This window comes from Eptatretus burgeri, chromosome 11 (genome assembly GCF_056783735.1).
Source record: "Eptatretus burgeri isolate ZD-2024b chromosome 11, Ebu_testis_v1, whole genome shotgun sequence".
NCBI lineage: Eukaryota > Metazoa > Chordata > Myxini > Myxiniformes > Myxinidae > Eptatretus > Eptatretus burgeri.
In genome coordinates this window covers 6,203,492-6,216,116 of record NC_140971.1, presented here as the reverse complement: position 1 = coordinate 6,216,116, position 12,625 = coordinate 6,203,492, and the positions used below count along the sequence as shown (strand labels likewise).

The 12,625-nt window shown below is 42.9% G+C and overlaps 1 protein-coding gene and 1 long non-coding RNA gene across 2 annotated transcripts in view; one reads left to right on the top strand and one right to left on the bottom strand.

Annotated features, from left to right (window-relative positions):
* LOC147016390 (uncharacterized) overlaps positions 1–12,625 on the bottom strand; it is a 58,774-nt gene that overhangs the window by 1,709 nt on the left and 44,440 nt on the right. Inside the window, exon 2 of the long non-coding RNA XR_015049647.1 lies at positions 10,091–10,172. This is a non-coding gene — a long non-coding RNA (uncharacterized LOC147016390). The remainder of the gene's footprint in view (positions 1–10,090; positions 10,173–12,625) is intronic.
* On the top strand, positions 2,807–6,538 carry KIAA2013 (KIAA2013 ortholog). Its single transcript, XM_085847820.1, has 3 exons — positions 2,807–4,231; positions 4,429–4,727; positions 4,996–6,538. The coding sequence occupies exons 1-3, from the start codon at positions 3,274–3,276 to the stop codon at positions 5,545–5,547; spliced, it is 1,809 nt and encodes a 602-aa protein (XP_085703946.1). The 5' UTR covers positions 2,807–3,273; the 3' UTR covers positions 5,548–6,538.

Genomic DNA, 12,625 nt, shown 5'->3' with positions numbered 1-12,625 from the left:
AGTCGACATGTAAAGTGTTGAAAAACATTTTACAAGTTTGTGCAGACTGCTCTTCCCCCAGTTCAGTGAATACCTCTGCTTTTCATCAGCAGCGTTTCAGAATCCTTCATGTGCAGTTTGATGGAGTACTGCTTTCCCCTCTGGGCTGGCACCCCTGCCTCACACCTTGCTTTGCTTGATGCCATGGAAACTAAGGCCTTCAAAGATCAATGTAATTTCCCGGGTTGAAACTGAGTCTATGGGTTTACCGCTTTCCCATCACAGACAGGACACCTGTGGTCTCTCTGTATTCTACCACCTCCTTTTTGGTCTTGCAGCCTCTGCTCTTTTTGTGCTTTGTCTCCCACAGATTTCTGCAGACCACACACGGTACACCATCAACCCCCTTCTGGTGAAACTACCTAAATCCGGGATCACTGCTCACCTCCACTCATTCATTCCTCTTTGTCCCACCTGTGAAACCAACCTCCATCTCCTCTTCAATGTCATTCTTACCTCCAAATCCTCAAGACATCTGTTCACCATCTCAGATCGTTACCAATCCAAAGCCATGATCTTTCCACCCCCGTTAACCCGATTCCCCAAGCCCACCTCCTTCCAAATTTCCAGTTTTTCCTTCATGAGAGTTTGCTTATGTATCTATCTTGTCCACCCCATGTGTGATCCTTGAGCCCTCATTCCTAGCCAAATTCCTTATTTGTCCAAATCTCCCTCGATTTTACCCTTGTCCCTGCTGTTCCTCGTGTTCTGTTGCTTTCTGATCCATTGTATGTTCTTGCTTTTCCATGAGCCTTGACTTTGTAGACAAAAAAAGCTTTTCTTCTCCCTCCAAGTGTGCTCACTGTGTCACATCCAGTGAATGAACGTGGTCCTGGCGATGCTTTGCAGGACGTCTCCTGCCCGACCGCTGCAGCCACTTTGCTCTCATCAATGAACATTTCATGATTTTGTTTTTGTTTGTTCGGCACTCGATAAACACATGTAATGGGGACATTGCATCAATGTTGTCCCATACGCGGTAGCAGTGGCAATGCACCGTTGATCATCGGCAGTTGAAAGCATGAAACCCTACCACCACACTAAGTGGAAGTATTTTTTTTTTTTAAACAATTGAGCTAAAGCTAGTTCAGTATCAACACATCTCCATCTTCTGTGATAATGATAACACAGGTGGTCTCTGGTGCAGCATCACACGTGTGTCCACTTCCTCCTGAGTTGTGCGCAAAGCTTCAACTTCAATGGAAGCATTATTTGTCAGCCTGAAGCATTTGTCTTCACACTCTCGTGAAGTTTCGCACTCAACTGTGCCTTTTGCCAGTCATCTAACTTGATTGATGAGGTTAGTTTAGCTTCTTGAAGAAGACGCAAGACGTCTATACTGCTTGATTTTTGTATACCGACGTCTGACCCACGGCTGACCCTTCCTGCGGTTTGTACGGACGTGTCATTGGAGACTACAAACACTGCATCGATGCGATGGCTTCCTGGTCAAACATGGAAAAGGGATTCTTGCAGTTCCCCAAAGGTCATGTCACCATTGAATCTTTGCACTGCACTCATTCCATCAATGATGATGCTGGTTGATTGACTTTCTCGATGATGCATTCTTATCGATGGGCTGTGGGTGGGTGCTCGTTTGATTTTCCTTCAGTGTTCCGTCAGAGCTACTAAGTGACCAGAGTATTGGTGCAAGAGGGTGACCAGAGTATTGGTGCAAGAGGGTGACCAGGGTATTGGTCCAAGAGGGTGACCAGGGTATTGGTCCAAGAGGGTGACCAGGATATTGGTCCAAGAGGGTGACCGGAGTATTGGTACAAGAGGGTGACCGGAGTATTGGTCCAAGAGGGTGACCAGGATATTGGTCCAAGAGGGTGACCAGGGTATTGGTCCAAGAGGGTGACCAGGGTATTGGTACAAGAGGGTGACCGGAGTATTGGTACAAGAGGGTGACCGGAGTATTGGTCCAAGAGGGTGACCAGGGTATTGGTCCAAGAGGGTGACCAGAGTATTGGTCCAAGAGGGTGACTGGAGTATTGGTCCAAGAGGGTGACCGGGATATTGGTCCAAGAGGGTGACCGGGGTATTGGTCCCAGAGGGTGACCAGGGTATTGGTGCAAGAGGGTGACCCGAGTATTGGTCCAAGAGGGTGACCAGGATATTGGTCCAAGAGGGACATCTCGTGAGTCATCTGATTTCAAGAAAAAGTTGAGTGGGATCTTTCTTTGCCCTCGTCCTTAAAAGGACTGGTAAATAAATCGTGACTTGTGGTGTTATTTTAAGCTTTTTAAAGGAAGCCCAACGCCATTTCGCCGCCATATTGGATTGACCCTCAACGTGTGACTCGAAGCTGCCACTCAGGCACGTTCATCATATTTTCTTCATCGGCTTCATGAATTATGTGCCGAAACTTATCGAGCTCCTGGACCAATTTGTGCTTCACCACATGATCCTGAGTTTCGTGATCAGCTCCACATCCCCTCCCTCCATAATTTGATATTTTCCTCCCCCATCGACCCGGGCATCCACATTTGGAACTGATGACGTCACACATTGATGCGACAGCTTCACTTATAAACACATTAAAAAAAAATTCATCAAAAACTACTTTAACCACGTGATATTCATTTGTGTGTGGCTTTAAAAGGATCACCTCGGGTGTAGCATCGCAAACCTTTCTATATTAATATTATTAAAACGCTCGGAAGTGAAATCTCGCGAGATTTTGTACAGGTCTTCCGGGTTAGACTTCCGGATTCTTGCGAGACGTTGTGCGTCATCAGTGGGATTTTAAAACGCTCGGAAGTGAAGTCTCGCGAGATTTGGTACAGGTCTTCCGGGTTATACTTCCGGGTTCTTGCGAGGCCGTTTGTGTATCATCAGCGGGATTTTAAAACGCAAGTTAAAAGTGTTTCTTCGTCCGTTTTAGGTCCTCTCGAACTGCGCGAACGAGAGGACGGCTCTTGTGATCGCTCCGCGATGATCGGCGTCGTGTAGGTCAGCCTCCGGCCTCACTCGGGTCGGATATTCGGACGGTGTGCGTGGACGAAGAATTATAAACGGCGTGTCGGTTGAAGCGATGACGACTATTTCATGGACACCCTTTGTGTTATAAGCTTTCTGTTCCGTTAATTTGACTCCTTGGTGACTATCGGTCGTTATAAGTGCTGGAGACCCGAAGGAGGGTTCCAGGGGGGTGAGGTTTAGGGGGGGGGCAGTGACCCTATCCTGGATTCCAAAACGGGGCCTGGTACTGGAGGCCCAGCTGCATCTGCTATGTGGGTGCACCAAAGGATGAAAAGCCTGCCGATATTCTCGAGCACCTGGGTCCGGCGTGTGTTTGTGGTTTCTTTAACACTAGTCGTCGTCCTTTGGTGGTACACCGTTGGCAGGTACAGCCACGTGCCACGGGGAGGTGCTCGACCTGCAGCCATTGACCGTCAGGACCCAATCCTATGGCATCCCTGCATGCAGCCTGAAATATCTGCGTTCGAGGGTGACTTGGCTCGTGGGGACGCCGTGTTTGCAGCTGCCAGGACGGGTGACAAGGACAAGACGCTGGCATTTGTGGGCAGCGGTTTGGTTGGGCTGGAGGCTTCCGTGAACCGCCTTTTTGCGAGCAGTGGCGGTGGTGACGGCATCGCTGAAGAAATGATCGATACTGGTTTTGCACCTTTGGTCTCGGTCCAACTCGATAAAGAGAAACCTGCAGAAGGTCAGGGGTGGCAAGCGGCCATTCTGAACCTCCGCAAAGGCTACCTGTCGTTGCTGCAGTGTCTCCAACAGGGTGGTGACAGAGGTGTGACTGTGCGGCTTGACGTGGCGGTCACTCGAGGGAGTCCGAGCCTCGTCGTACAGGAGCTCAAGGCCAGGAATTGGGGCAACCAAGCGGTTTGGGTGAAGCTCGCCGGTGGGAGCGCTGCGGCATCCGACGCCGTTACACCTGGAAGGTTTGGCGTCGCGGCTTCTGGCTCTGTTGGTCGCGGAACTAAATCGAGATCTTGGGTGGTGGGTGGCTGGGGGAGTGATGTCGATCGGGTTCCCACGGTGTGGGTGGCTGTGGGGTCCGTGGAGACGCTATGGGTCCCGGGATTAGCGGTGTGGGTGGGAAAGGTGGGTGAGGATGAAACGGCATTGAGGGCAAGGGTGAAACGAGAAGGTGAAAAGGGTCGTGAATGGGGGCAGAAAGCTATGGAGAAGCACCAGTCTGACTGGGTCGAGACCTTAACGACAGGTAGGTTTGCTTCTGCAGTTTTTAATTCGGACATGACCTCTTTATACATGCCTTTACCTGCATGCAGTGTCTGGTGGAGAAATTAACAGCAGCTAACATTCTGTAATATGGCTTTAATCTGGCCAGCATTTTGTGGTGGGGTTTGCACTTTCATGTGTGGAACACTTAAAGACCGTTGACTCTTCTGTCCCTCCAAGGAATTGAAATATCACAGCCTGACCCTTTCACCCCAACTCCCACGGGCCTTATGGCCAATTTGACCTTGTACTACCTCCTTTCGGCGATGCCAATGGGTCCCGGGAACCAACAGTCGGGCGGTCAGTGGAGGACCTTGAATTCTCCCGAGCGCTGCTTCAGCGGTCACGCAACGCTGCATGCCCCGGGCCTGTGGGTGTCGCACATGCATTCCGTGGCCGAGGTCAGACGTCTGGCCGGTTTGTGGAAGCTTACGCTGGAAAAGAGGGGCTGTCGCAGTTTAGTGGAGACCGGACCACAGGTGAGAATCTTGTGGATAATTTTTCTGCTCCAATGGTGGAAATATTTTGGGAGATGAACTTGGGAATCTTTTTCGGAATTGAGTAGAAAACAGGAATTTTATAATTCTATACCATGAACGAGAATGTTGAAGGATTGTTTGGAGTCATGAATGTGTTTCTGTGCGGCAGTGTGATGGAAACTTATTGAGGATCTTTTGAAATTCAGTTTGTGTCAAACAATGACTCCGTGTAACCAAGAGTTTTCTCCCCCACTATGGACCTCTTCAGGGTGTTGTCCAGGCGGTCACTCTGAGCTTCATTGCTTTGCACTTCACCGAACAGCACCTGGCGATTGAGGCAGAGCCAGCTGCGCTCCACTGCTCTTTCACCTTACGTGGAATTCGCTATGGCCGCGCCACACTACGTCTTGCTGTCAGCTCAGGCTCTGGCCCTGACCCCGAGATCCGACTCTGGCTCCGAAAACAAGACCTCGAGTCTGACTCGACCTCTTCTCGCCTGTACGCTTGCCCGGCCGGGTGCCCCCCTCCTCCGGTGGTTTTGGACACATCGCCCGGAGGACTTGCTTTTCCCGCTCTAGTTACCCACCCGCTCACCGCCTTGCTTTACATCTCACCCGACGCAAAGCATTTGGTCGACGTGGCTGCCACGTTGCATGTCCGTTCCGTGCTCGGACACGCCGAACACATGGCTGGAGAGAGGCCTGCTTTTCCACCCACCCTCGCCATTGGCCTCGCATCTCTGCTCATTCTTTTCCACCTTTGGTTACTGAAATTGGTCTACAACGAATATTGTGGGCTGAGCAATCGCCATCGAACTTAGGCCTCATCCAATCAAAGCCTTCGCCTTGTTTGTTGTCCTGTTCAACGTCGCACTTTTTGGAAAACCGGTGGGAGGAGGGGGGGGGATTCAGGCCAAGTGTGAACTTGAAGTCCTGCTTGCTGAGCCTCATCTCAATTGGGGTTTTGTGAATCTATCTGTAAATAATAATGTAAACTTTTCTGGGTTTGTGTGAAGTGAGAAAAGTTATTTTAATGTCATTGTGCTGTGCATTTCATTTTGATGTGGTTGTGAATTATTATTATTCGTTCCTTGAGGATGTTAAACATGTTTGAGTTTTTGGCTCATGTAATAACCTTTCACCTATTCTTATCAATACGTCACCAGATTGGCAACAGGTGTGTGTAGATAGCTTTTGTGTCCTAAGGTGGGTTGTGGAATGGAGAAGATTTCTAAATACCGGGGTGGGTTGAATGATATGAAGGATTGAGGTGGTTAACTGGGTGTGCTGGTACATGGAGGTTAAACCGCTCTTTGGAAGGTTGTGAGATCCAGTGAAGAAATCAAAGGTTTGAAAGCTGTGGTTGTGATGTGTGTGTTAGTTCAAGTTCAGCATGTTTGGGACATGTTTCCAGCAGCACCTCTTTTACATGCAGGTTCTGATTCTGTAGGGAACCAAGTGTGGAAGATCTAAAACTTTCATCTAGTTCGAACCCACACGACTTCTGACCATCTGTGTGAACCTGTATGATGTTATATGATCTGCAATGCAAACAGAAACTACCTGCAAACTGCTGGTTCATTAAAGTGTTGAAAGTGTTTTATCTCCCAAAATGAGATGTAATCCATGGTGCTTCCATGAACATTATTTATTATAATAAATAAATTAATAAACTAACCATTAAGCCAACACCAGACATAAAAGTTTAAGAACACCCCCATTTTTTCCAGTTTTTACTGAAATTTAAGCAGTTTAATGTTTCAATGTACTCTGAAATGAAAGCATGGAACAAATAAAAAAGAAATCATGGAATCGTTTCGTTGAACAAAATTTCATCTTAATTTTTGACTCTTCAAAGTAGCCACCTTTTGCAGATATAACAGCCATTGCAGATATAACAGCCATTGCAGATATAACAGCTCGTGCCATTCTTTCTACAATGGAAATCAAATATTGTTCGGAAAGTTCTTCCCAACACTGTTGCAGATGTTCCCACAAATGTGTTTCACTTGAAGGTTGCTTTGCTTTCACCCTTCTGTCCAGTTCATCCCACACCAGCTCGATGGGGTTTAAGTCTGGAGACTGTGCTGGCCATTCCATGATTTGAAGCCAACCATCTTGTTCTTTTCTTCTAAGGTGGTTCTGACATAGCCTGGAGGTATGTTTTGGGTCGTTATCTTGCTGTGGGATGAACCCTTGACCAACTAGGCATAGACCAGAGGGTTTTGCATGGTTCCGCAAAATGCTGTGGTTGCCCTTTTGCTTCAGGGTGCCAGTCACTCTGTGCAAGTCACCGACTCTTAATCCAGCAAAAGAGCCCCAGATCATCACGCTTCCTCCTCCATGTTTGATAGTTGGTGTCACACACTGAGGAACCATCCTTTCTCCTACTCGACGGCGTACAAAAACCCTGCGTGATGAACCGAAGATTTCAAATTTTGATTCATCGGTCCATAAGACCTTCTTCCAGTTTTCAGTAGTCCACTGGCGGTCCTTCATGGCCCAGGCAAGCCGCTTTTTCTTATTTTGCCATCTGAGCAATGGCTTTCTTATTGCCACTCGAAGTCTTCTCTTCACAGTTGAAACTGAGATTTCCTTACTTCGACCAGTATTAAGCTGTGCTTGAAGCTGCTGTCCTGTGAGCCGCCTATCACGCAAGCTGTTGACTCTCAAAAACTTGTCTTCTGATTGCGTTGTGGCTTTGGGTCTGCCAGACCTCTTCCTGTTAGAGTTTCCAAGTGTCTTTTGATGGTATAGGAAACTGTACTCACTGACACCTTGGCATTTCTTTGCAATTTCTCGAAAGGAAAGACCTACACTTTTAAGGGTTATATAATGGTCTGTCTGTCTTCCTTTGTTAATCATCTTTTTCTTGCCATTATGATAGTAATGTACTACTTCCTGCAGTGCAATATTGTCCAAATAATGCTTCAGAGGGTGTAGAAAAACAGTCTGTTCCAACACTGCTTTTATGCAGACAGAGGGTTCGTAACTCGTCAACAAAAGTTGGGACACCTGTATGAATTGTTTGGATCAACTTTCAAGGCTTAATTTACTTCCATTGCTGCAGAACAGCTGCAGTTGTTAACCCATTACTTGTTCCTTGAAAAGGGCCTTTCTTAACAACTCTCAAATTTATATTATTTTTCAGTTTTTGGTAACCTAAACTTTTTTTTTTTAAACCTCTGCCAGTTTACCACTTAGCTTTGTGCCATTTCAGGTTAGTCACTGGACTTAAACTGCTTAAATTTCATTAAAAAATGGGGGTGTTCTAAAACTTTTGACCTGGAGTGTAGGCTTGGTTCAGGTGTTAGTTTTCTTCCAAACCAAGCTGTTAAGTAGGTGGGTAGTAAGAAGGCCAGAAATAATTGTTTTAATGAAGCATCAGCCATTTTAGACCAGTTCATGAATATGAAAATAATTAATAAATGTCAATACAAAGACATTTTATCCCATATTAAATAAGATGAGAAGCATAATCCTAATCCTTAGTTTTAATTTCACAATGAGTGATCACATCTTCCTTCCCATACCCACTACAACTTGACACAACAAAAGAATATGAGGCATCTATTGTCTTTGGAAACTTATAATACCTTGTTATTGGGTTTCTCCTCAAAAAACATTTAAACTAATGGGACGTTTTACAGTGATAGTCATTCAAATATCCTCAGACATAAATTCGGCATTAATTCACTGTTATTTGATTGATGGTGCTTATAATGATGGAATAAGAACACATACAATATTTTTATTTTGTTATACATACATACTTAACCCCAATTGGTTATAAATTCAATATGGAACCAAAAAAAAATCTGGTTTATCTTCCTGTGTCTGGAAAAAACATAGAGAGTAAATTTTAGGATAACCAACCAAGGTAATCGCATGATTTCTTTCAATGGAGAAATTATATCCATCAGAATTCACCTACGTGAAGTTTTCCAACAAATAAATACGATGGTTATTGTGAGGAAACACGAGTTGGGGAAATATAAAATAATTACAGGATGTTCCTTTCCCCATACTACAAGGGTGAAGGTATGTATCTTGGTAGAGGATACTATATACCGAAGAGACAAAGGGGTGTCGGACGTCAATTTAGAAAAAAAAGGAGATGGAATAATTGATACTCTGATAGGCATAGGTTCAACTATTCTTAAACATAAAGACCTAATTGGTTCAATTGCTTTTGCTGTGGGAAATGTAGTGGGTGCTACAAAGAGCATAAAAGATGCCCAAAAGGAATCCCATAAATTGCAAGCAATAAAATAAATTAAGAACGGCAAAACTCAGTTGTCTCCCGAAGAATGACAAAATAATTCAAATACTTGGGTCAGGGTTTCAAAAGTTTTAACATCTTTTTTCCTAAATAAATACAAGTATGGAAGCAATTGATAGTATCTATGATTTGGATGATACCATTGTCATCTCAAACTCCACTAAAAAAGAAGACTACTTCAAGGTAAATGCTATAACAGGAACAGAATGGAATACAAATGGAACAAAAAGTCTTGGAAATAAATAATCAACAAACTTATTTGAATCTCACCGAAAGTTTCTTATGTAAATTTACATTCACTTCGGCTGCGAATAACACAAACACAATACTAGTAAATGATTTCTTCTGGAAAATGTTTGATCGTGTTCGTTTGTATGTTGGAACACAATAAGTTGAAGCAGTTGATTATGTCTCTGCTGCATCTGAAATGATGAAATTTACACTATATTCATTTAGTGATAGAATGGGAAAGGGGGTTGTCAAAGGTTTTATTCCTGATATGGCAACGGGAACAAACACAGACCCTGGTTATAGTCAAAGAAAGGCAATGTATAATGATGATACAAAAACAGGTAATAGTTTTACTGTGGCAATTCCTCTCAAAGGTGTATTTGGATTTTGTGATTATGATAGAGTTCTGTATGGACTTAAAATTAGATTTCAACTGCAAAGGAATGATAATGAAAATAGATTGCTTTTTGGCATTGCTAATGCTTTTGGTGCTCCGTTAAACTGAACCAAACCACTTGCACGTGGAATTTGGGTGTTCTGGAAGGAAAGCCACGATACATGTGGCTCATTTTTAAGAAACCAGATGGAGATACTGCTACTGATCATCTCTGCAAAAGCTGCAATCCACTGTAAAAGCAAAATCTCCCAGGGTATTCTTTCTATGATCCAGGAACAAACTTGGATAAAACATTAGATGAGGCTAACAATCCTAAACCTTGGTCTAAACCTAAAAACAGAGTTGATGAAGTGTGCATGAAGCACAAAATTGATTATGGAAACAGCATGACATTGGTATAAAAACACGAAGCGGATCGAGAAATGTATAATTTGTCTTTGATACAAAATCCAACCTTGAGAGAAAAAGTTGATAGGTTCATTGTGAAGATGATGATCAGTGCTAAATTGAAACTTGGGCTTGGAAATTCAAAAAACCTGTAGGCGATAATGATGTCATAAGATTGAAGAGCAATTAACTGATGAATTACATAAATCACAAAATTTAATAGAAAGAAGATTTATTCAAAATAACTTGTTTATATCTGGTCCACTGACTTGATTGAACTCATTAATGATGAGGGGTACAAGTATACTTTAACCGTTATTGATTTGAGGAGTAGATATGCGTAGGTTTTCCCTTTGAAAAACAAAACAGGTAATACTTTTATGTTAGCCTTTCAACAGATATTTAATAAAAGCAAGATAAAACCTAAAAAATTGTGGATTGATGAGTGTACAGAGTTCCACAACAAAACATTTTTGAATTTTCTTTAAAATAACAACATTACATTATACAGTACCTTTAATGAAGGAAAAGCGGTTGTTATTGAGTGTTTCAATCGCACTTTAAAAGAGAGACGACATAAAAAATTCACTCAACTCGGTTCTGAACAAAGGTTCTCTTTAATTCAGGACATTGTAGATAAGTATGGTAATACCTTGACATACGAGTTTAATTTGTTCTGTGACCGAGCTCGTAACTCGGTTTGCTCGTATATCAAAAAAAAATTTCTCAATTGAAATTAATTAAAATACCATTAATCAGTTCCAGCCAACCCCCCCAATTTTTTTTTTTAATTCACTTTATCACTAAACTTAATTGCTACAATTTGTTTTTTTACATTTTTTTAATTTCCTTTGCCGTTACACTTAATTGCTACAATTAGCCATTACCGCAGCTTCAAAATAATCGTAACGCCCTTGGCTGGCGTTATAGCCTTCAACAAATCCTTCTGCTTGAGAATAGTACATATCGTTGAAGTACTACGCTCAAACTCCCTCGCCAACTCGACAACACGCACTCCACGTTCATGTTTTGCAATGATTTCACGCTTCATTTCAAGCGACATCATTCGTTTCTTCTTAGCACTGTCCTTTGCAGTTACTTTTTTAGGACTCATGGTTGAGTTACAACAAAGAAATTTGGCAAAATAACTGCACCAATGAAAAAAAAAACAAGAGCTAAACAAAACGCAGATTACTACGGTACGACCCTACTCAACGAGATAACCAAGAGAACTGAATGAGTGAGTGGCGGGAGATGCGTGAAAAGGCGGGAGAAAAAGAAAAGAAGAAAAAAAAAACAGCATGCTCCACTCGTAAAACAAAGCAAAAAAAACCATGCTGATGAACCATGTGACCTATGACATCATAAATTTATATTCTGCTTCCAAGCGTGTAGTGGAACAAGTGTGTGAAGTTTGGTGTTAATCGGAAAAGGTTCATTTTTCTATCCAAGATGGCCGCCAAACCATGTGACGTGACGTCATAATTTTCAGCGAATATGCAGGCTTGGGGGTAGATTACAGTTGCCAAGTTTCGCTTCGATAGGTTATGTGGTTCCAGAGAAAACATTATTTAATATTGTTCTTGAATCCAACATCAATTATTCATGAACAAACTTATATTCGCTAGACGTGTGCAATACGTATGTGAAGTTTCCCCTTGATCTGACCAGCCATTCTGGAGAAGATGTTTGAAAGTTTTTTTTTTTTTTCAAAACAAGATGGCTGCCGAACAGTCACCTATGACGTCATAATATTTTTTTTTTTCCACAGTGAATTGTTGTGCAGATGAGGCTCAAGAAATTTCAGATTTTTCCTATGCAGCGTTCAACTTGACGAATTTTCACCGGGATACCGCTTCACTGATGATGTCACGAAAAATCACCCGTGTTCCCAATGGGAAGTTCATTAAAATATATGAAGCGAAATTTTTTTTCCATTGCACGGTGTCGAGATGCAGAGGTCCAAAGTTTATCGGTTTTTTTTCAAGATGGCGCCTGCACCACATGACGTATGACGTCACAATTATCAATTAAGTTTGCTATCAAAAAAGATACATACTATGGTGAAAATTTAGTTTCGATCGGACTTACCGTTCCTGAGAAAATGATTTTTAAAGCGAAAGAACCCGCAAATTGCAGGCGGAAAAAGAATAAGGAAATAAGAAATAAACAGAAGAAAAACAATAGGTTACCCAGTCCATAAGACTGGGTACCCTAACAAGGGTGTCTGTTCATGTCAAAACACACCACAGAATAATACATATATGCAAAAAGGAAGTGCAAGTACTTTACACTTTTCCAAACTGGATTCCATGATGAAAAGAAGCTCAAAACCTCATCAGTGTACCACTGATCATCCACAATATCCAGGCTCAAAAGATACGCCTGCTCCATTTTTACTCGTGCCGAAACCATACCTTTAAAGCACAAAAGCACATTTACATTTTTCCCCTTCAATTTTACTTTCCTGGTTTTATAAATTGCCCGTTTAGCAATACCCAACAGAAAAGACAACCAGAGTTGGTGTCAAAGCCACCCAATGCTCGCCTGTTTATACATTTATCGTTTTTAAAAGATGAGTCTAATAATTAATATTTTTTAT